Genomic DNA, 22777 nt, shown 5'->3' on the forward strand with positions numbered 1-22777 from the left:
CCCGCCACCCGGCGGAGGAAACTCATTTCGGCCGCTTGTACCCGTGATCTTATCCTTTCGGTCATGACCCAAAGCTCATGACCATAGGTGAGGATGGGAACGTAGATCGACCGGTAAATTTAGAGCTGTGCCTTCCGGCTCAGCTCCTTCTTCACCACAACGGATCGATACAACGTCCGCATTACTGAAGACGCCGCACCGATCCGCCTGTCGATCTCACGATCCACTCTTCCCCCACTCGTGAACAAGACTCCTAGGTACTTGAACTCCTCCACTTGGGGCAGGGTCTCCTCCCCAACCCGGAGATGGCACTATGGCACTCCACCCTTTTTTTCATTTATATATATATATATATATATATATATATATATATATATATGTATACATATATATGTATGTATATACATACACATATATATGTATGTATATACATACATATATATATATATATATATATATATATATATATATATATATATATATATATATATATATATATATATACATATATATATATATATCACATGTACATGTATATATACACACACACATATATATATATATATATATATATATATTTATATATATGTATATATATATTTATTTATTAAAGGTAAATTGAGCAAATTGGCTATTTCTGGCAAATTATTTAAGTGTGTATCAAACTGGTAGCCCTTCTCATTAATCAGTACCCTAGAAGTAGCTCTTGGTTTCAAAAAGGTTGGTGACCCCTGCTATAGATGGACAATGAAGATGATTGTGATATAACGAAATAAATGTTAACGTCGTTCTCTCATGGCCATTTTAAAAATGCTTCATTGTTATTCACGGTGGCCGAGGGGTTAGTGCGTCTGCCTCACAATACGAAGTTCCTGCAGTCCTGGGTTCAAATCCAGGCTCGGGATCTTTCTGTGTGGAGTTTGCATGTTCTCCCCGTGAATGCGTGGGTTCCCTCCGGGTACTCCGGCTTCCTCCCACTTCCAAAGACATGCACCTGGGGATAGGTTGATTGGCAACACTAAATTGGCCCTAGTGTGTGAATGTGAGTGTGAATGTTGTCTGTCTATCTGTGTTGGCCCTGTGATGAGGTGGCGACTTGTCCAGGGTGTACCCTGCCTTCCGCCCGATTGTAGCTGAGATAGGCGCCAGCGCCCCCCGCGACCCCGAAAGGGAATAAGCGGTAGAAAATGGATGGATGGATGTTATTTAAAAAAGACAAGAAATAAATCTCACGTGACTGACTTTACCTGCACATTGGGGGAGTGTCAATTTGTTTGTGTACCTTCACTTTAAAACAACGAAGGTCCGCAGTACAACAATGTGGACTTTGTTTACCACCCCCTGCGCCAATGGCGATGTTTTTGCGGGCAGGGAGCCTGTTTAACATTCAGAGAACGACGACAGCGATGCAGTCCTACTGGTAACGTGCTCATCTTCTACTGAAAAATGTATCCGCTGAAATATCCTTACCTTGTTTTATGGACACATTTGTGTCGTTGAATCAGGTCCTATTGCTCGTTGCATGGTCCTTCAGGATGCGCGACTCATGAGCGAGTCGTTCGAAAACTCCCGAGAGTTCTACTGGATCCGGTCATACGTACCCGTTTTCAATCTGTTTATTCGTTCGCTTACTCGCGGAGGTGAAACGAGTGTCACTGCCCGATCGGTTCCGAAGACCCGATTGGTCCGCGCAAGCGCAAAACATACGCCACTTCGTTCCTGGACTTGCAATACTTTACGACTGATCTTCTGCGACATCAAGTGCTGCGATATTTGAATGATTTATTGTTGTTTTGTATAAATTAGTAGTTTACCTCTTTACCTATAAATATTAACAACGGGTAGACTTAAATCTTCAACCACTTTGACTCGTCTGCCGTTGCAGTGAATGACGCCAGGGGGTGCCACTGACTAAACAACAGGCGCCATTTTTCCTCCCAAGGACGTGTGCAATTCCTGTGGTTTTTGAGGTTAGTTTCTCTGACGAAATAAACCAAAACATTATGTATAAATATTCTTTTCAGTTCAGTTGAGTTCAGTTTCAGTTTATTTCGAACATGCATACGACACAATGTAATGCTTCACACAATTCCAGTTGTTTCATTACAGCACGTCCGAAAAGGGGTATGAAGAAGCAGAGCTCATTTAATCCTACCCATTTTCATTTTCAAATTGTATCCATTTTTTTTTTGTTCTCTATAACAGAACAGTGGATAAATAAATAGAAAATAAATAATATGCCATTGTATGCATACAAAAATACATAAATCAATCAATCAATCAATGTTTACTTATATAGCCCTAAATCACTAGTGTCTCAAAGGGCTGCACAAACCACCACGACATCCTCGGTAGGCCCACATAAGGGCAAGAAAAACTCACACCCAGTGGGACATCGGTGACAATAATGACCCAGTGGGACGTCGGTGACAATGATGACTATGAGAACCTTAGAGAGGAGGAAAGCAATGGATGTCGAGCGGGTCTAACATGATACTGTGAAAGTTCAATCCACAATGGATCCAACACAGTCGCGAGAGTCCAGTCCAAAGCGGATCCAACACAGCAGCGAGAGTCCCGTTCACAGCGGAGCCAGCAGGAAACCATCCCAAGTGGAGGCGGATCAGCAGCGCAGAGATGTCCCCAGCCGGTACACAGGCAAGCAGTACATGGCCACCGGATCGGACCGGACCCTCTCCACAAATAATCTCCTTTCTCAAAGAAAAAAGGGAAAAAAGGGTTCAAGATCCATCCATCCATTTTCTACCGCTTATTCCCTTTCAGGGTCGCGGGGGGCGCTGGCGCCTATCTCAGCTACAATCGGGCGGAAGGCAGGGTACACCCTGGACAAGTCGCCACCTCATCGCAGGGCCAACACAGATAGACAGACAACATTCACACTCACATTCACACACTAGGGCCAATTTAGTGTTGCCAATCAACCTATCCCCAGGTGCATGTCTTTGGGAGTGGGAGGAAACCGGAGTACCCGGAGGGAACCCACGCATTCACGGGGAGAACATGCAAACTCCACACAGAAAGATCCCGAGCCTGGATTTGAACCCAGGACTGCAGGACCTTCGTATTGTGAGGCAGACGCACTAACCCCTCTGCCACCGTGAAGCCCTAGGGTTCAAGATGTTAATCATAATTCTTGTTCTGTGTACTTTGTGATCATCTTTAGTTTGAACAGTCTCTTAAACTGAATCATATTATCAATTTAATGGCAGCAACACATTGCAAAAAAGTTGGCACAGGGGCATTTTACCACTGTGTTACATGGCGTTTCCTTTTAACAACACTCAGTAAACATTTGGGAACTGAGGAGACCAATTTTTGAAGCTTTTCAGGTGGAATTCTTTCCAATTCTTGCTTGATGTACACCTTAAGTTGTTCAACAGTCCGGGGTCTCCGTTGTCATATTTTACGCTTCATAATGCGCCACACATTTTCAATGGGAGACAGGTTGTGACAATCTGTCACTTTATTTCTGTTAGTTTTTCGTGTTTTTGTATTTACTTCCTGTTCAGTGCTCTTATTTTGCTGTATTTCCTGTTTATTTCACGGAGCACTGTTGTTTTCTCACACTTGCCCATGCCAGTGTAGTAAGTGTAGTACCTGCACTCTTTTAATACAAAGTTACATTGTTGTAACATGTGTTTTGCCATTGTCTTGCTGAAATAAGCAGGGGCGTCCATGAAAAAAGACGTTGCTTGGATGACAACATATGTTGCTCCAAACCTGTATGTACCTTTTAGCATTAATGGTGCCTTCAGAGATGTGTAAGTTACCCATTCCTTGGGCACTCATACACCCCCATACCATCACAGATGCTGGCTTTTCAACTCTGCGTCCAAAACAGTCTGGATGGTTCTGTTCCCAATTAGCCTGTTCACCTGTGGAATGTTCCAAAAAAGTATTTGATGAGCATTCTTCAAGTTTCTCAGTCATTTTTGTCACTGAAGGCTTCACAACTGTGAATGAACATATGTGGAGATATTTACTTAACAGCATTTTTTTAATCTTAATTTTCAAAATGGAATCAAACAGTCCTGTGATGAGTTGGGTATCGTTTAAATTCGAACGATTCGGACTCTTTGTTTTGATTCCGATTCCTGCCGATTCTCGATTCCGATTCTTCAATCAATCAATCAATGTTTACTTATATAGCCCTAAATCACTAGTGTCTCAAAGGGCTGCACAAACCACTATGACATCCTCGGTAGGCCCACATAAGGGCAAGGAAAACTCACACCCAGTGGGACATCAGTGACAATAATGACCCAGTGGGACGTCGGTGACAATGATGACTATGAGAACATGATACTGTGAAAGATCAATCCATAATGGATCCAACACAGTCGCGAGAGTCCAGTCCAAAGCGGATCCAACACAGCAGCGAGAGTCCCGTTCACAGTGGAGCCAGCAGGAAACCATCCCAAGAGGAGGCTGATCAGCAGCGCAGAGATGTCCCCAGCCGATACACAGGCAAGCAGTACATGGCCACCGGATCGGACCGGACTCCCTCCACAAAGGAGAGTGGGACATAGAAGAAAAAGAAAAGAAACGGCAGATCAACTGGTCTGAAAAGGGAGTCTATTTAAAGGCTAGAGCATACAAATGAGTTTTAAGGTGAGACTTAAATGCTTCTACTGAGGTAGCATCTCGAACTGTTACCGGGAGGGCATTCCAGAGTACTGGAGCCCGAAATGAAAAAGCTCTACAGCCCGCAGACTTTTTTTGGGCTTTGGGGATCACTAATAAGCCGGAGTCCTTTGAACGCAGATTTCTTGCCGGGACATATGGTACAATACAATCGGCAAGATAGGATGGAGCTAGACCGTGTAGTATTTTATACGTAAGTAGTAAAACCTTAAAGTCACATCTTAAGTGCACAGGAAGCCAGTGCAGGTGAGCCAGTACAGGCGTAATGTGATCAAACTTTCTTGTTCTTGTCAAAAGTCTAGCAGCCGCATTTTGTACCAACTGTAATCTTTTAATGCTAGACATGGGGAGACCCGAAAATAATACGTTACAGTAATCGAGGCGAGACGTAACAAACGCATGGATAATGATCTCAGCGTCTTTAGTGATATTGCGGAGATGAAAGAAGGCCGTTTTAGTAACGCTTTTAATGTGTGCCTCAAAGGAGAGAGTTGGGTCGAAGATAATACCCAGATTCTTTACCGTGTCGCCTTGTTTAATTGTTTGGTTGTCAAATGTTAGAGTTGTATTATTAAATAGAGTTCGGTGACTAGCAGGACCGATAATCAGCATTTCCGTTTTTTTGGCGTTGAGTTGCAAAAAGTTAGCGGACATCCATTGTTTAATTTCATTAAGACACGCCTCCAGCTGACTACAATCCGGCGTGTTGGTCAGCTTTAGGGGCATGTAGAGTTGGGTGTCATCAGCATAACAGTGAAAGCTAACACCGTATTTGCGTATGATGTCACCTAGCGGCAGCATGTAGATGCTGAAGAGTGCAGGGCCAAGGACCGAACCCTGGGGAACTCCACACGTTACCTTAACGTAGTCCGAGGTCACATTGTTATGGGAGACACACTGCATCCTATCAGTAAGATAAGAGTTAAACCAAGACAGGGCTAAGTCTGACATACCAATTCGTGTTTTGATACGTTCTAATAAAATATTTTGATCGACAGTATCGAAAGCAGCGCTAAGATCGAGGAGCAGCAACATAGATGACACATCAGAATCCATCGTTAGCAATAGATCATTAGTCATTTTTGCGAGGGCTGTCTCTGTCGAGTGATTTGCCCTGAAACCGGATTGAAAGGTTTCACATAGATTGTTAGATGCTAAGTGTTCATTTAACTGCTCCGCAACAATTTTTTCGAGGATTTTTGAAATAAAGGGAAGGTGAGACACCGGTCGGTAGTTTACCATGAGGTCAGGATCGAGGTTAGGTCTTTTAAGAAGAGGATGAATAACCGCTTTTTTGAATGCTAGGGGAACAGTGCCCGAGGAAAGTGATAAGTTTATAATATTTAGCACTGATGGACCTAATAATACAAAGAGCTCCTTGATCAGTTTCCCAGGAAGAGGGTCAAGTAAACATGTTGTTTGTTTTATTCCATTAACACGTTGTAACAATTCCTCTAATGTTATTTCCTCAAAACGAGAGAAACTATTTTGGAGGGCAGTATCCGCCGTATATACAATCGTGTCAGTGTTAATAGAACCCCGTTGTAGCTGGGACGCATTGTCTTTAATCTCCTTTCTAATGACTTCAATTTTCTTACTAAAGAATTGCATAAAGTCATCAGCTGAGTGGGTGGAGCTACTGGAAGGAGTCCCTTGTTGGGTTAGTGATGCTACCGTACTAAACAAAAATTTAGGATCTTTTTTATTACGGTGGATGAGATTTGAGTAATAATTAGCTTTAGCTAAGGTAAGCATGCGTTTATAAGTTATTAAACCATCACTAAATGCTTGATGGTGCACCTCAAGTTTAGTCGTGCGCCATTTGCGTTCCAGCTTTCTGCATAATAATTTCTGAGCTCTAGTTTCTTCTGTAAACCACGGGGTGCGCTTTTTTGGAGCCTTTTTTAACTTTAGCGGTGCTATGTTATCAATGGTTTCGCGCAGGGCGTCGTTAAAGTTGTTAGTGAGGTTATCAATAGAGCCCACATACTTTGGGAATGGTGCCATTACCGAGGGCAGTAGGTCAGCAAGAGTTGTCGTTGTGGCCGTATTAATGTTGCGGCTGCTATAGCAGTTATTATTATTATTAGTTTGACGAACATGCGTCTGAACCTCGAATTTTATAAGGTAATGATCGGACAATACTTTAGTATACGGGAGTATCGTAACTTTGGAAGCGGTGATACCCCTGACAAGCACTAGGTCTATCGTATTACCGTTGCGATGCGTGGGTTCATTTATTATTTGTGTGAGACCACAGCTATCAATTATAGTCTGGAGCGCTACGCACGGTGGGTCCGATGGGGTATTCATATGGATATTAAATTCTTCTTGTACTATGCCGGGATCGATGTGTTTGACAGGTAGTCCCTGGAAGGTGGTATGTATTTTGGGTTGAGAGTTTTCACCATATCCCTGCAAACATAAACAAACATGTAATGTTGCTGTTACTGTTTAGCCCAGTATCAATTAGCTTAGCTCTAACGTTATTGCTTAACTAACCTAAATGTTGGAGATTCCACCTCTGAAAAGGGATGCAGTCTTTTGACTATGTGAGCAGTGACCTCTCTGTGGCACTCTTCCGTCTGTGGCACCGACATTTTCCTCATTGCCGCTACGGTGAACGGAGTACGCTGAGCACATCGCGGAGCCTGGCTAGCAGGTTGTAAATTGTCTATGAAGAAATACGCGGGCTAATTTGTTAGCTGCCTCAACGTTGCCGCAAAACACATTATTTATTGCATATATATTGTTTTACTTACCGGATTCGGACTGCAGTGCAGTCACCGAGGTGCCAGGCTGGGCGTCGGAGCCAGAGGAAGAGGCAGATGAGGACGGTCGGCGCAGCGCGTCGGAGACGGGACACGCATTTATTTGTACTCCATGAACTCGGAGGTGCTTCATCATTTTCGATGTGCACCCGCCTAAGCACGAAGCAGTCCTGTCGCACGTGTTACATTTCACCGATATTTCATTTTTTTTTAGTAAAATAAAGCCACACTTTCAACCGCCGACGGCCGCTATCCATGCTTGACTGACTCGCTCGGCTACATTCGCTCATGCTAACACTTCCGGCGGTGGGCGCTTCTTCGTTGGTTTTCAGCTGCTTCTTCTTCCAGTCGGCGGACTTATTCTTTTTATTCGGTCGGCGGACTAGGTATCGAAACTAGGAATCGAAATTTAAACTTTTGAACGATTCCGGGAGAATCAAAAAGTTAGTCCCGGTTCCAATCGATACTCGATACCCAACCCTAGTGATGAGGTGGCGACTTGTCCAGGATGTATCCCGCCTACCGCCCGAATGCAGCTGAGATAGGCTCCTGCTACCCAAAAAGGGACAAGCGGAAGAAAATGGATGTATGGATGAGGTCCCAAAGTAATTTTTTGGGGACCATCATTTTTTGTAACCGTTTTGAAAACCAATGATAAATATATGCATTGTCCTGTTATATCTCACATTCTAAAAAAGCTTATCATAAACGTTACATAATTCATTAGAAAAATAAAATAAAAAAGAAAACACATTTTTATGCACATGTAAAGTTATACAATTATAAACATTCATTCACTTTCTTCTTTCCTTCATGATTCTTAACTTTAACGCTGCCGGTATTTTTTCCTATATTTTTTCATTTAATAAGTTGTATGTGTATTTATTTCAGTATAAAAGTGTAAAAAGTTGTTTGCTTCGGTCATGAAATTATGATCATCGAGTGTCAGGGCATACATGCATATGACAATTTACATTGATTATTCTCACCCGTTTGTAGATCGTGAGTCGTTTAACAACCGCCACATCTCCACTTTCATGGCAAATAATGCCAACAAACGTAGAATCTTGCAAGTAATGCCTCTAGCATTTATTCTCTGGCTTATTGATAGCCATCAGCTGTATGTTCCCCTTCAAGAATGGCGGTATGTGGGGTGAGTGACGTGTGTAAGTGAGTGGACAAGTTAGGAGAGGGAGCGCTAGCATGTTCAGGAGTGTTAATAGCATGGTGGACGTCCGGTTGGCTTTGGGATGAACATAAATAAAGAGTTGTAACAAATCGACGGCCTCGTCATTCTTACCAAAGAGCGGAACTGTAGGTACCCAATGCCGGGTAAAGTGGTGGGTGTTACCCTCGACAAAACATCAGCTCTGTAGGGAACGTCTCCTGTGCGCTCCTCGACCACGGTCTGGGAGCCGACAAGCAGGAAAGGTGTAACGTGATGTTTCTTGGTGCCTGGTGAGGCTGGATCTTTGAAAATCAGTGCACCCGGTCGTAAAGGTGTTCTTTTTATTAGCCCGTTTACATGGCGGGCAAAGCATCTTTTCGTCTTCATAAGTGAGCCATTTGCTGAAAAGTGGCGCCTGAAGCCAGGTTTATTGCTCGCCATGACAAAAACAATAATACGCGGGAGTCCTAATACTGGAAATGCAGTATTTGTGATTGATAAAACTTTCGGCAATTCAAAGTTTAAGAAATTCTACCGGAAAGTTCATTACTTTGAAATCGACCAATAAAATGGCAATAAACAGGGACTCGACAAATGTAAGTAAAACAAAACACAGGCGAAAAGCGATAATCGATGAAAAAGTAAGTAAACCAGAGTTTTGACCCAGAGAAGGCAGGGTCAGTAAAAAAAAAAAATAGAATAAATCTGCGCGTCCTTTCTGATTTCAATGCGTAAAAAGACACATTAAGTGCGTTAACGCCAACAGTGTAACGTAAGACATTTGTTTTTTTTCTGCAGCTCTTCACTGACCTCTGGCAGGCAGCATGTTAATGGAGTGGATCTTTACTATGAGAAGACAGGCACAGGGAAACACGCCGTGCTGTTACTTCCTGGTGCTCTGGGTACATACCACAATACAATATATGGGGGAGTCAACTCATAGGAGTACGGTAAATAGGGTCCGTCTCATCATCATTATTTATATTTTTTACAACAGGAAGCACCAAGACAGATTTTCAACCCCAGCTTAAGTCTTTGAACAAGGAGCTCTATACTGTTGTGGGCTGGGATCCTCGGGGTTATGGACGATCACGACCCCCGGACAGAGACTTCCCAACAGACTTCTTTGAAAGGGATGCAAGGGACGCAGTGGATTTAATGAAGGTAAAATATATTGTGCAATTTCATGCAATTTCCTGCAGAAGTAAAGCACTCGCGCAGATACTGCTAATGTATTTCATATCAGTGTAGCTCACTAAAGCATAGTATTTTCATTTTAGACTTTGGGGTTTGTCAAGTTCTCTCTGCTGGGGTGGAGTGATGGAGGAATTACAGCCCTAATAGCTGCTGCCATGAACCCCATGTCAATCAACAAGATGGTCATATGGGGATCTAATGCTTTTGTATCACAACAGGACCTTGACATTTACAATGGTGATTTCCCAGTACATTTCCGTCTTCAACTGGTGTTGAATAATACATTAACAGGCATTTTTTTGTCATGTAATTGTCTTGCATGCGCGTGCCTGTGGCTCTGTGCGACCGCCAAGTGGTCCGTGATGTGTCAAGATGGAGCGCAAAGATGAGACAGCCCATGGAGGAAGTGTATGGTGCAGAATTGTTTGCTAAAACATGGGTGGCCTGGCTGGATGGAATCTCCCAGTTTGCACAGAGACCAGAAGGTACTGATTTTGTGTTGTCAACCATAAGCGAGTAAAAGCAGGATGATAAGGGTGATCCTGGAAAGACATTTAGAAACACACACCAGTGTGTGGAAGTCACCTTTCAGTGGGTCCTCCAGACCAGTGGCTCTCAAATGGAGGTACGCGTACCCCTGGGGGTACTTGATGGTATGGCAAGGGGTACGCGAGATTTTTTTTTAAATATTCTAAAAAAGCAACAATTCAAAAATCCTTCATAAATATATTTATTGAATAATACTTCAACAATATATGATGTTAGTTCATAAACTGTGAAAAAAAATACAACAATGCAATATTCAGTGTTGACAGCTAGATTTTTTTGTGGACATGTTCCATAAATATTGATGTTAAAGATTATTTTTTTTGTGAAGAAATGTTTAGAATTAAGTTCATGAATCCAGATGGATCTCTATTACAATCCCCAAAGAGGGCACTTTAAGTTGATGATTACTTCTAAGTGTAGAAATCTTTATTTATAATTGAATCACTTGTTTATTTTTCCAACAAGTTTTTAGTTATTTTTAAATCTTTTTTTCCAAATAGTTCAAAAAAGACCACTACAAATGAGCAATATTTTGGACTGTTATGCAATTTAATCAATCAGAAACTGATGACATAGTGCTGTATTTTACTTCTTTATCTCTTTTTTTCAACCAAAAATGCTTTGCTCGGATTAGGGGGTACTTGAATCTAAAAAATGTTCATACGGTGTACATCACTGAAAAAAGGTTGAGAAACACTGCTCCAGACCACCAAGTATTTCCATACGAGCCCGTTTCATGGTTCAATACAGTTTGATTTTTCAATAAAAGTCTGTGTGTTGCTTTCCAGCAATTGTCCTTTGTGGCTGTGACAGGCATACTCTCGCTCTCCAACAGCTCCAACAACATTACTCCTCCCGGTTGCTGCTTATACAGAGCGACAGGTGATTAGATAAGGCCCAGGTGGGCCATCTACGCACCTGTCGCTGACTTCGAGGCTGGTCCTGGCACACCCCGCTTCGCTGTAGGCCCGCAGGCCACGCCCCCCTCCACACAGTAAAGTCGGCCCATTGTGTAATTTGTAAATACAAACAGAATACAATGATTTGCAAATCCTTTTCAACTTATATTCAATTGAATACACTGCAAAGCCAATATACTTAACATTCAAACTGGTAAACTTTATTATTTTTTGTAAATATTTGCTCATTTGGAAATTGATGCCTGCAACACGTTTAAAAAAAGCTGACACAAGTGGCAAAAAAGACTGAGAACAGTTTGTATCCAATCAGATTTTAGCTAGCTTATGTTGCCATGCTGTACGAAATCTGCCGGAGGCCTTCAGAATCAACAATGCAGACGTCCATGCACTATAAGCGAACGGGAACACACAGGTGATAAGAAAGTTGCGATAGCCAATCAGATCACGAGTTGTTGTCAGTAAGGCATTCTAGATGGCCTCACGTTGAACGTGACATTTATGCGTCCTGTGATTGGATACTCAGCGGGATCGTTAGCAGATGAAATTGAGACCACATAGTTCAGAGACAGTTGCGATAGCCAATCAGATAGTTAATCAAATCACAAGTTGTTGACAGTAACCTATCTAAGTAGCCTGATGTTAACGAGACCGTGATTGGATACTCACTTGTCATTCCAAAGTGAGTATCCATTCACAAATTTCAAATTAGCAGGAAGCAGGAAGTGTTACGCAGTAGCCAGACCGGGACAGCAGAGAAGGAGAACAACGTTGATTAGGTGGCAGATATATTGTAGCGTCCCGGAAGAGTTGGTGCTGCAAGGAGTTCTGGGATTTTTTTCTGTTGTGTTTATGTTGTGTTGCGGTGCAAATATTCTCCCGAAATGTGTTTGTCGTTGTTGTTTAGTATGGTTTCAGTATATGGCACGTGTTTATGACAGTGTTGGCGTTCATACGGCCACCCATAGTGTGACATGTATGGCTGTTGACTGTATGCACTTCATTTGCTTGTGTGTGCGTTCAAAATTAACAGGAGCGTTAAAAACGGCATTGATCGGGTAGAGGGAAATCTCTTCTTGACATTTTTAACCAAAGATCATTATTATTCCATCCAACACTAAAATGAATTTGCATAGACATCTTTAAGAAGGATGTTTAAAAGGGAACATTATCACAATTTCAAAAGGGTTAAAAACAATAAAAATCAGTTCCCAGTGGCTTGTTTTATTTTTAGAAGTTTTTTTCAAAATTTTACTCCTCCCGGAATATCCCTAAAAAAAGCTTTAAAGTGTCTGACTTTCGCTATCCGTAAATCCACCGTCCATTTCCCTGTGACGTCATACAGGGCTGCCAACACAAACAACATGGCGGTTACCACAGCAAGATATAGCGACATTAGCTCGGATTCAGACTCGGATTTCAGCGGCTTAAGTGATTCAACAGATTACGCATGTATTGATACAGATGGTCAGAGTATGGAAGCAGATAGCGAAAACGAAATTGAAGAAGAAATTGAAGCTATTGAGCGAATAGCTATTGACGCTTTTCGGCCATAGCAAGGGTGTACCTAATGAAGTGGCCCATTTCATGGCTGCCTTATTAGCATCGCCGGTAAAATGTGCGGACCAAACGATCAGGACTTTCGCATCTTGTGACACTGGAGCAACTTAAATCCGTCGATTGGTAAGTGTTTGTTTCGCATTAAATGTGGGTATCTAGTTTCAAATATACATGCAGCTAACGTAAATAGCATGTTAGCATCAATTAGCGTAGCATGTTAGCATCGATTAGCTGGTAGTCATGCCGTGACCAAATATATCTGATTAGCACATAAGTCAACAACATCAACAAAACTCACCTTTGTGATTTCGTTGACTTAATCGTTGCAAATGCATCTGCAGGTTATCCATACATCTCTGTGCCATGTCTGTCTTAGCATCGCCGCTCAAATGTGAAGACACTCTGGTACATTCAATGGGGGTCTGGTGGCAGATTTCTTGCCAGTGGTGCAACTTGAATCCCTCCCTGTTAGTGTTGTTACACCCTCCGAAAACACACCGACGAGGCATGATGTCTCCAAGGTTCCAAAAAATAGTCGAAAAAACGGAAAATAACAGAGCTGAGACCCGGTGTTTGTAATGTGAAAATGAAAACGGCGGGTGTGTTACCTCGGTGACGTCACGTTCTGACGTCATCGCTAAAAGACCGATTAACAGAAAGGCGTTTAATTTGCCCAAATTCACCCATTTAGAGTTCGGAAATCGGTTAAAATAATACATGGTCTTTCTTCTGCAACATCAAGGTATATATTGACGCTTGCCTAGGTTTGGTGATAATGTTCCCCTTTAAAGATAAACTACAACTTGTGAGACGATGTCGGCCAACCTGCTCGCCATTTCCACTCGACTCAGCCGACAACGAGGAGTACCACTGGCTTATACGTCGTCGAATAGTGAGTTCAAACATTTTAGTTTTTCACTTTTAATGTTTTTTGCAATTTTAATTTTGACAGTACCACTTAAGATATGTTGTAATTGCTGACGTGTTTTAATTAATTTTTAAAATGCGCCAGAAAATAACCCGTTTTGTACACTGTTTTGTGAGTCAATGCCCAGTAGGGCGTAAATGTGTTCCGGTATTGTATTTATCCAGCAATGGTCATGTGGTGACATAAACTATGGTATTTTGAGAGGTAATCATTGAAGTCAGATATCACTGAAGGCCTCGGTGGGAAAACGCACAGCCGGCCACTGGATTTATCCAATGAGGAACCAGGACCAATAAATACCGGTACACGCTATACATCCCTAATCCTGACTAGTCTCCCATTTAGTTTTAACACATTTTCAAAATTACATTAAACAAAAACTTATCACACTGTCATGATGGAGTATTGTCTGTAGAATTTTGAGGACAAAAAAGGAATCCATCCCTTTTTGGAATAAGGCTGTAACATAACAAAATGTGGAAAAAGTGGATACGGACGCACTCTACATTAGACCTACTATGGCACAGGTGTCAAACTCAAGGCCCGGGGGCAAGTTAAGGCCCGCCACATCATTCTATGTGGCCCACGAAAGCCTGGAAAAAATGGGTTTCAATAAAATCCTTTTTTTTTTTTTTTTTACTCAATGCTTTTGTTCTTTCAATTTGGACAGAAAAAAATGCATATTTTAAACTTTAATATTATCTAATCATGCCAATTATATTATTATATACTGTATTGGAAAACTATTTTTGTGAGATAAACACAAATAGTTAAATATCGGCATGTCACCTTTATCTATGATTTTAAAGCAAATTATTCATTAAAAAATCGAATAATCGAATGAATATGCATTCTGATTAATCATGATTAATCACATGTTATTACCCGCATGCATATTGTGAATTAATTAAAAAAAAAAAAAAAAACGGCCCTCTGAAAGCAGCCATTCCTGCTCAATAAAAATAAGTTTGACACCCCTGTATCATGGTATAGTAGATCTTATAGACAGTATAGTAACTATACTGTATATAAGACCTAAGAGTTAACTATTTCTCAGAAAAACAAGCTAGCAAACAACTAAATGTATGATTATACTAGTTATCCCACAGGTATACTATATAATTGTCAGCGTACTGAGCAAATGGTTAAAATATCTACATATTCATTAAAGTATGTGTATTATTTGGTAGCATGTCATTTCATGATCAATATATTCCTTCCTAATTAAATCAGTCAATCAATCAATCAAAGTTGATTTATATAGCTCTTGATTACAAATGTCTCAAAGGGCTGCACAAGCCACAATGACATCCTCGGCTCAGATCCCACATCAGGGCAAGAAAACACTCAACCCATCGGGAACAACGATAACACCGGTCACTTCCAAACCTTAGAAGGTTTGGAAGTGACCGGTGCAATGGATGCTGAGAGGATACAATTAAAATAAAACAAAGCTAAAAATCTAAATTTCTTCAGAAAATGCTAGTGAGCAGTGAGAGACGTGGTTGCTGAGCCAAAGAAAACAAAATGATTTGAAAACTCAAATGCTGATAAATACACTATAGTATTTTATAATATCCCCAATATATAGATAGATAGTACGTTTGTACCTTGTTGATTCCTTCAGGAGAGTTCCTTTAGGAAAATTAAAATATACGCACATATATCAATTCTAGCGGGAACTCTCATTCAACCCTTCTTCGATTACGCTTGTACCTCCTGGTACCCCAGCACCTCCAAAACCCTCAAATCTAGACTCCAAACATCCCAGAATAAGCTAATCCGGTTACTTTTAGACCTCCACCCCAGATCACACCTCAATCCAACCCACTTCTCCAAAGTGGGCTGGCTCAGGGTGGAGGACAGAGTAAAACAACTTGCACTGAGCCTAGTCTATAAAATCCGCTACACCTCCTTGATACCAAAGTACATGTCAAATTACTTCCTTAACGTAAATGACCGCCATAACCATAACACCAGGGGGAGCTCCACAAACCACGTTAAACCCAGATTTCGATCTAACAAAGGTCTTAACTCATTCTCTTTCTATGCCACATCAATGTGGAATGCACTCCCAACAGGTATAAAAGTAAGTGCATCTCTATATTCCTTCAAAACCGCTCTAAAACAACACCTCCAGGCAACTTCAACACTTTACTAATACCCTCCTCCATTCACATCCCATCTCCCCGGATTATAAACAACTCAAATGTACTTCTAATGTATATACTTGTACTTATGCTATCTGAACTCACTATGTTCTCTGCTGGCTGTACATATCCTACTAAATAAGACCTACACTGTTTCAATGTCCACATTTCTCTGTTGATGCAATTGTTGATGACTGAAGTTCTGATATCAACCAAAGCTCCTCATCCCACCCCACGGATTGTAAATAATGTAAATAATTCAATGTACATACTATGATGATTAACTTGTGTGATGACTGTATTATGTTGATAGTATATATTTGTACAATGAATTGATTAACGTGGACCCCGACTTAAACAAGTTGAAAAACTTATTTGGGTGTTACCATTTAGTGGTCAATTGTACGGAATATGTACTGTACTGTGCATCCTACTAATAAAAGTATCAATCAATCAATGTTTTGAAATACATTTTTGGGGGGGATCGAAATGTTTCAATATCAAGAATCGCCTGTGTGGAAGTCGCTTCCGAGCAACTCCACTGTAGACATGGCATAAAAGCCAAGCTTTCAGGTGTAACAAAGTTTTAATGTTGGTCACAAAATTTTCAGAAATGTCTTTCCGCGTGTTGTGACGTTGCCATCACTCCCAATCCTGTCTCTCGGTCTGCTCCTGGCTGCTTACTGTTAAAGACAACATATGATTAGATTATCACGTACCACCTGTGAAATCTAATCACCTGCCAGCTGTGTCTCGCCATCTCGCTGGTGGTAGTCTTCAGTACATGTCATTTTATTTTGTTTAAATGTCTTCTTTTTAGGGAACATCTGCATTGAACTTCTTCCTCTGATCAGATGTCCGACTCTGATCATTCATGGAGAAAAAGATCCAATGGTCCCCAGCTTCCACCCACACTTCCTTCTCAAACATATCCAGGGATCAAGGTGAGGCAATGTGAACTAATGGGGGGGAGGAGTATTTGATTCCCTGCTGATTTTGCAAGTATGCCCCATTATAAAGCTGTGAACAGTCCATTATTGTTTATTGTAACAGCCAGAGAAAACATGTAAAAAAACACTAAACCCAAAATACTCCTTGAAGTGAAATCTTGGAAAAGGTTCCAGAGTCAGGGCATTTGACAGTTATTTTGTATTTCCTCCATTTTAAAATGATTGCATCAATAGAGGAGTGGTTGGTATCACGTTACATTTACTGAAGCAAATTTTTGGATAAATTGTACTTTTCAGAATAATTGTAATGTTGTTTTACTTTTACTTGAATATTTTTGTTAGGAAGAAATGTTACTTATAGTGTTACTTTGGGTTTCATTCCAATCGGTAATGTACATTGGAATTAATTCCAACTCCAATGTACATTAGACATTTTCATGGAGATTTTCATCTCCATGAAAATCTTCTGGTCTTCCATCTGATCCTCTGAGCAGTACAGCCGTGTACAGAACACTGGAACAATTATTATAGTTATAATCATTATTATAACTATTTATAATTTATTGATTACTACTTGCAAAGACACATTCATTCGGTTTGTTTAGAGGGACTTGTTTCAGTGTGCACGGCCACATGACTCTGTTTCACCTAGCCGATGTATAAAACCCAAAACCAGTGAAATGGGCATGTTGTATAAACTGTAAATAAAAACAGAATACATTGTTTTACAAATCCTTTTCAACATATATTCACTTGAATGGACTGCAAAGACAAGATACTTAACGTTCGAGCTGGTAAACTAGGTTATTTTGGGCAAATATTAACTCATTTGGAATTTGATGCCTGCAACATGTACCAAAAAAGCTGGCACAAGTGGCAAAAAGACTGAGAAAGTTGAGGAATGCTCATCAAACACTTATATGGAACACCCCACAGGTGAACAGGCTACTTGGGAACAGGTGGGTGCCATGATTGGGTATAAAAGCAGCTTCCATAAAATGCTTAGTCATTCACAAACAAGGATGGGACGAGGGTCAACACTTTGTTAACAAATGCGTGAGCAAATTGTCCAACAGTTTAAGAACAACCATTCTCAATGAGCCGTTGCAAGGAATTTAGAGATTCGGGATTTTGAGATCCACAGTCCATAATATCACCAAAGGTTCAGAGAATCTGGAGAAATCACTGCACATAAGCGGCAAAGCCCATGACCTTCGATCCCTCAGGCGGTACTGCATCAAAATGCGACATCAGTGTGTAAAGGATATCACCACATGAGCTCAGGAACACTTTAGAAAACCACTATCAGGAACTACAGTTGGTCGCTACATCTGTAAGTGCAAGTTAAAACTCTACTATGCAAAGTCAATCAACAACACCCAGAAACGCCGGTTGCTTCGATGTGCCCGAGCTCATCTAAGGTGGACTGATGCCAAGTGAAAAAGTATTCTGTGGTTTCACGAGTCCACATTTCAAATTGTTTTTGGAAACTGGGGATATTGTGTCCTCCCGAACAAAGAGGAAAAGAACCATCGGGATTGTTATGGGGGCAAAGTTCAAAATCCAGCATCTGTGATGGTATGGGGGTTTATTAGTGCCCGAGGCATGGGTAACTTACACATTTGTGAATCGCACGATTAATGCTGAAAGGTACATACAGGTTTTGGAGCAACATATGTTGCCATCCAAGCAATGTTATCATGGACGCCCCTGCTTATTTCAACAAGACAATGCCAAGCCACGTGTTACAACAGTGTCGCTTTGTAGTAAAAGAGTGCGGGTACTAGGCTGGCCTGCCTGTAGTCCAGACATGTCTCCCATTGAAAATGTGTGGCGCAATATGAAGCCTAAAATGTGACAACGGAGACCCCGGAATGTTGAACAACTTAAGCAGTACGTCAAGCAAGAATGGGAAATAATTCTACCTTAAAAGCTTCAAAAATTGGTCTCCTCAGTTCCCATTTACTGAGTGTTGTTAAAAGGAAAGGCCATGTTACACAGTGGAAAAAATGCCCTGGGCCAATTTTTTGGAAACGTGTTGCTGCCATGATATTCTAAGTTAATGATTATTTACAAAAAAAAAAAAAATAGTCTCATTTGGAACATTAAATATTTTTTCTTTGCAGTCTATTCAATTGAATATAAGCTAGAAAGGATTTGCAAATCATTGTATTCTGTTTTTCATTATGAATTCCACAACGGGTTTTGGGTTTTGTAAATATATAGATATATATAATTGCATATGTTTATATATAATATGTATATGTCTATACAGTACAGGCCAAAAGTTTGGACACATCTTCTCATTCACAACACAACTGATGGGGCCAACCAACCCCGTTGATAAAGCAAGAAATTCCACTAATCAACCCCAATAAGGCACACCCGTGAACTGAAAACCATTTCAGGTGATTACCTCTAGAAGTTCATTGAGAGGATGCCAAGAGTGTGCAAAGCAGTAATCAGAGCAAAGGGTGGCTATTTTGAAGAAAATAGAATATACACCATGTTTTCAGTTATTTTACCTTTTATTTGTTAAGTACATAACTCAACATGTGTTCATTCATAGTCTTGACGCCTTCAGTGACAATCTACATCTACATTGTAAATAGTCATGAAAATACAGAAAACGCATTGAATGAGAAGGTGTGTCCAAACTTTTGGCCTGTACTAATATATATATATATATAGGGCTGTGAATCTTTGGGTGTCCCACGATTCGATTCAATATCGATTCTTGGGGTCACGATTCGATTCAAAATCGATTTTTTTTTTCCAATTCAACACGATTCTCGATTCAAAAACAATTTTTTCCTGATTTAAAAGGATTCTCTATTCATTCAATACATAGGATTTCAGCAGGATCTAGCCCAGTCTGCTGCCATGCAAGCAGAGTAGATTTTTGTAAAAAGCTTTTATAATTGTAAAGGACAATGTTTGATCAACTGATTGCAATAATGTTAATTTGTTTTAACTAATAAACAAACCAAAAATATGACTTATTTTATCTTTGTGAAAACATTGGACACAGTGTGTTGTCAAGCTTATGAGATGCGATGCAAGTGTAAGCCACTGTGACACTATTGTTCTTTTTTTTAATTTTTATAAATGTCTAATAATAATGTCAATGAGGGATTTTTAATCACTGCTATGCTGAAATTATAACTAATATTGATACTGTTGTTGATAATATTCATTTTTGTTTCACTACTTTTGTTTTGTTCTGTGTCGTGTTTGTGTCTTCTCTCAATTGCTCTGTTTATTGCAGTTGTGAGTGTTGCAGGGTCAGGTTTGGTTTTGGAATTGGATTGCATTGTTATGGTTTTGCTGTGTATTGTTTTGTTGGATTGATAAAAGAAAAGTAAATAATAATAATAATAATAATAATTTTGATAACAAAAAGAAATCGATTTTAAAAAAATGAGAATCGATTCTGAATCGCACATGAAAATCGCGATTCAAATTCGAATCGATTTTTTCCCACAGCCCAAATATATATACATATATATATATGTATATATATATGTATATATATATATATATATATATATATATATATATATACAGTATATATATATGTATGTATATATATATATATATATATATATATGTATGTATGTATGTATATATATATGTATATAGATGTACATATGTATATTTATATATATATGTATGTATATATATATATGTATATAGATGTACATATGTATATTTATATATATTTGGATATATATATATATATATATTTATGTATATATATATATATATATATATATATATATATATATACATATATGTGTATATATATATGTATGTGTATATACATATGTATATATATGTATGTGTATAAATATGTATATACAGTATGTGTGTATATATATGTGTGTATATATATATATATGTGCGTGTGTGTGTATGTATGTATGTATATACACGTGTATATGTATATAAATACAGGTATATATATATTCAAAAGGTTTAAGGACTCCTGGGTTAAGGGTTTTAGGGATAGTTTTAGGGTGTGTCTTTTATCCACATAACACATTGAGATTAGGAGCATTTTCCTGTGGGGGTCAGAATGCTTGCTGGTTGGTATGGGATCAAATTAACTTTTTTTCTCACCTACAAACTATTTTATAACTATGTTTTTCAGTGTTATTAAAATTATGTCCCAAATTTAGATTACACCTGATGCCAAACGGAAAACACAATATCCATCTGAGGTTCGCTGAGGAATTCAACAAACTGGTGGAGGACTTTCTGGAAGAGGGAAACAATAATTAACACACTGAAATAATCACCGTGATGAAGAGGTCATTGCATCAAGCTTTTGAAATGTTTGTTCATTTTGGTTAACAATTAAGATCTGTGTTATTTCTATTTGATTTAACATTTTGCCTATCATCCACATTCCCAATATGAGACAAAAACACACATCATCCCTTTTCTGTGCGTTCTCGATAGTAAAAAAAAAACTAGCATGAGGAGACCAACAATGCATATAAAGGGGAGTATACTATTTTGTTAATAAACTCCTCTAAAAAACATTTTGAAAATGGCCAATAACACTCCAATTACATGATGTGGCCTGCATATTAACCAAGCTATAACATCATTGTTGTTGTAGGAGTTATCTCCGAGGAACTGCTTTACTGGCATAGTGACACAGTATCTTGCTCACAGTGTTCCCAGCTACTATCAAGAGCTGATATGTATGCTTGTAGCTTCTGGTGTTGCTGCTAAATCCCCTTAATGAGTTTGAAAATGTTTGAAACTTAAAAAATTGCTCACGCTACCACGCTACCAGCTAAAAGGGGATCTGCTTAGCACTCAGCTTAAAAAAGGTGGAGCTCATGGTAGAGGTCGCTTCCTAGCGGTACCACTGACATACACTTCACAAGAGCCAGGCATGCGAAGTTGAACAAAGTTTTAATGTACATTGATATTATCAGATTATTTACTCCAGCGGGCTTCACGGTGGCAGAGGGGTTAGTGCGTCTGCCTCACAATACGAAGGTCCTGATTAGTCGTGGGTTCAATCCCGGGCTCGGGATCTTTCTGTGTGAAGTTTGCATGTCCTCCCCGTGAATGTGTGTGTTCCCTCCGGGTACTCCGGCTTCCTCCCACTTCCAAAGACATGCACCTGGGGATAGGTTGATTGGCAACACTAAATTGGCCCTAGTGTGTGAATGTGAGTGTGAATGTTGTCTGTCTATCTGTGTTGGCCCTGCAATGAGGTGGCGACTTGTCCAGGGTCACCCCAGCAGAAAATGGATGGATGTTTTTTCTCCAGCAGAACGTGACTTTTCAGTCACGTCCGTATCCTCTCTCCCCTCCTGCTCCCAGCCGTTTACTGTTAAAGACAACAGATGATTAGATTTACACGTACCACCAGTAAAATCTAGTCACCTGCCAGTTGTGTCCCTTTATCAGCACCATGACAGAGGCGGTGACCTTTGCTCCTGCAGGCAGCGCTGGCCACATCTCCCTCCACACTCATCCTACAGTATATACTCAAGCTCAAAAAGATAAGTGTCTGGATCCTCATTTGTCGCCAAAATAGTGATCGTTGGCTCTCACTAAGTCTACCATGATTAGAAATGAATCCCCATGACCTGCATTGTCAGTCGCTTTGTGCTAGCCGTTTTTTGCGTGCCAGCAACTTGAGGGTTCAAGGTTTGAGCCCTGATTCTGCTATCCTAGTCACAGTCATTGTCCTCTTAATGGCCAGCAGAGCTAGGCTACTTAAATGGCCTTGGCCCATGGTGTTGCGGATGTAAGACTTGAGCCACTTTAAACAGGAGAAGCTCCTCTCCACACCTGCTCCAATCATTGCCACTAATGACAATAGTTTGTACACTTGCGTGCATTTGTGTGCACTATAAATGTATGTTTGTTGTTCAATAAAAAACAAAACAAAAA

At 40.1% G+C, this 22777-nt stretch overlaps 2 protein-coding genes across 2 annotated transcripts in view; one reads left to right on the top strand and one right to left on the bottom strand.

The window, feature by feature from the left end:
* LOC133540807 (dual specificity protein phosphatase 22-B-like) overlaps nucleotides 1-1673 on the bottom strand; it is a 30953-nt gene extending 29280 nt beyond the window's left edge. Inside the window, exon 1 of the mRNA XM_061883757.1 lies at nucleotides 1471-1673. The gene's annotated coding sequence lies outside the window, so the exon portion shown is untranslated. The remainder of the gene's footprint in view (nucleotides 1-1470) is intronic.
* Nucleotides 1324-21402, top strand: bphl (biphenyl hydrolase like). Its single transcript, XM_061883753.1, has 7 exons — nucleotides 1324-1420; nucleotides 9403-9506; nucleotides 9602-9768; nucleotides 9885-10038; nucleotides 10155-10286; nucleotides 16726-16849; nucleotides 21037-21402. Exons 1-7 carry the CDS (start codon nucleotides 1350-1352, stop codon nucleotides 21137-21139), a joined length of 855 nt encoding a protein of 284 aa, XP_061739737.1. The 5' UTR covers nucleotides 1324-1349; the 3' UTR covers nucleotides 21140-21402.
* Nucleotides 21403-22777: the final 1375 nt, after the last annotated feature.

The sequence above is a fragment of the Nerophis ophidion genome, linkage group LG22 (genome assembly GCF_033978795.1).
Source record: "Nerophis ophidion isolate RoL-2023_Sa linkage group LG22, RoL_Noph_v1.0, whole genome shotgun sequence".
Lineage (NCBI taxonomy): Eukaryota > Metazoa > Chordata > Actinopteri > Syngnathiformes > Syngnathidae > Nerophis > Nerophis ophidion.

Excerpts from the sequence above, each read along its gene's own strand:
- bphl (XM_061883753.1), top strand. The coding sequence starts at position 1,350 with ATGGCGATGTTTTTGCGGGCAGGGAGCCTGTTTAACATTCAGAGAACG. Across the intron at positions 9,769-9,884 it reads ACGCAGTGGATTTAATGAAG|ACTTTGGGGTTTGTCAAGTT; the intron begins GTAAAATATATT and ends TTTTCATTTTAG. Across the intron at positions 10,287-16,725 it reads GTTTGCACAGAGACCAGAAG|GGAACATCTGCATTGAACTT; the intron begins GTACTGATTTTG and ends TCTTCTTTTTAG.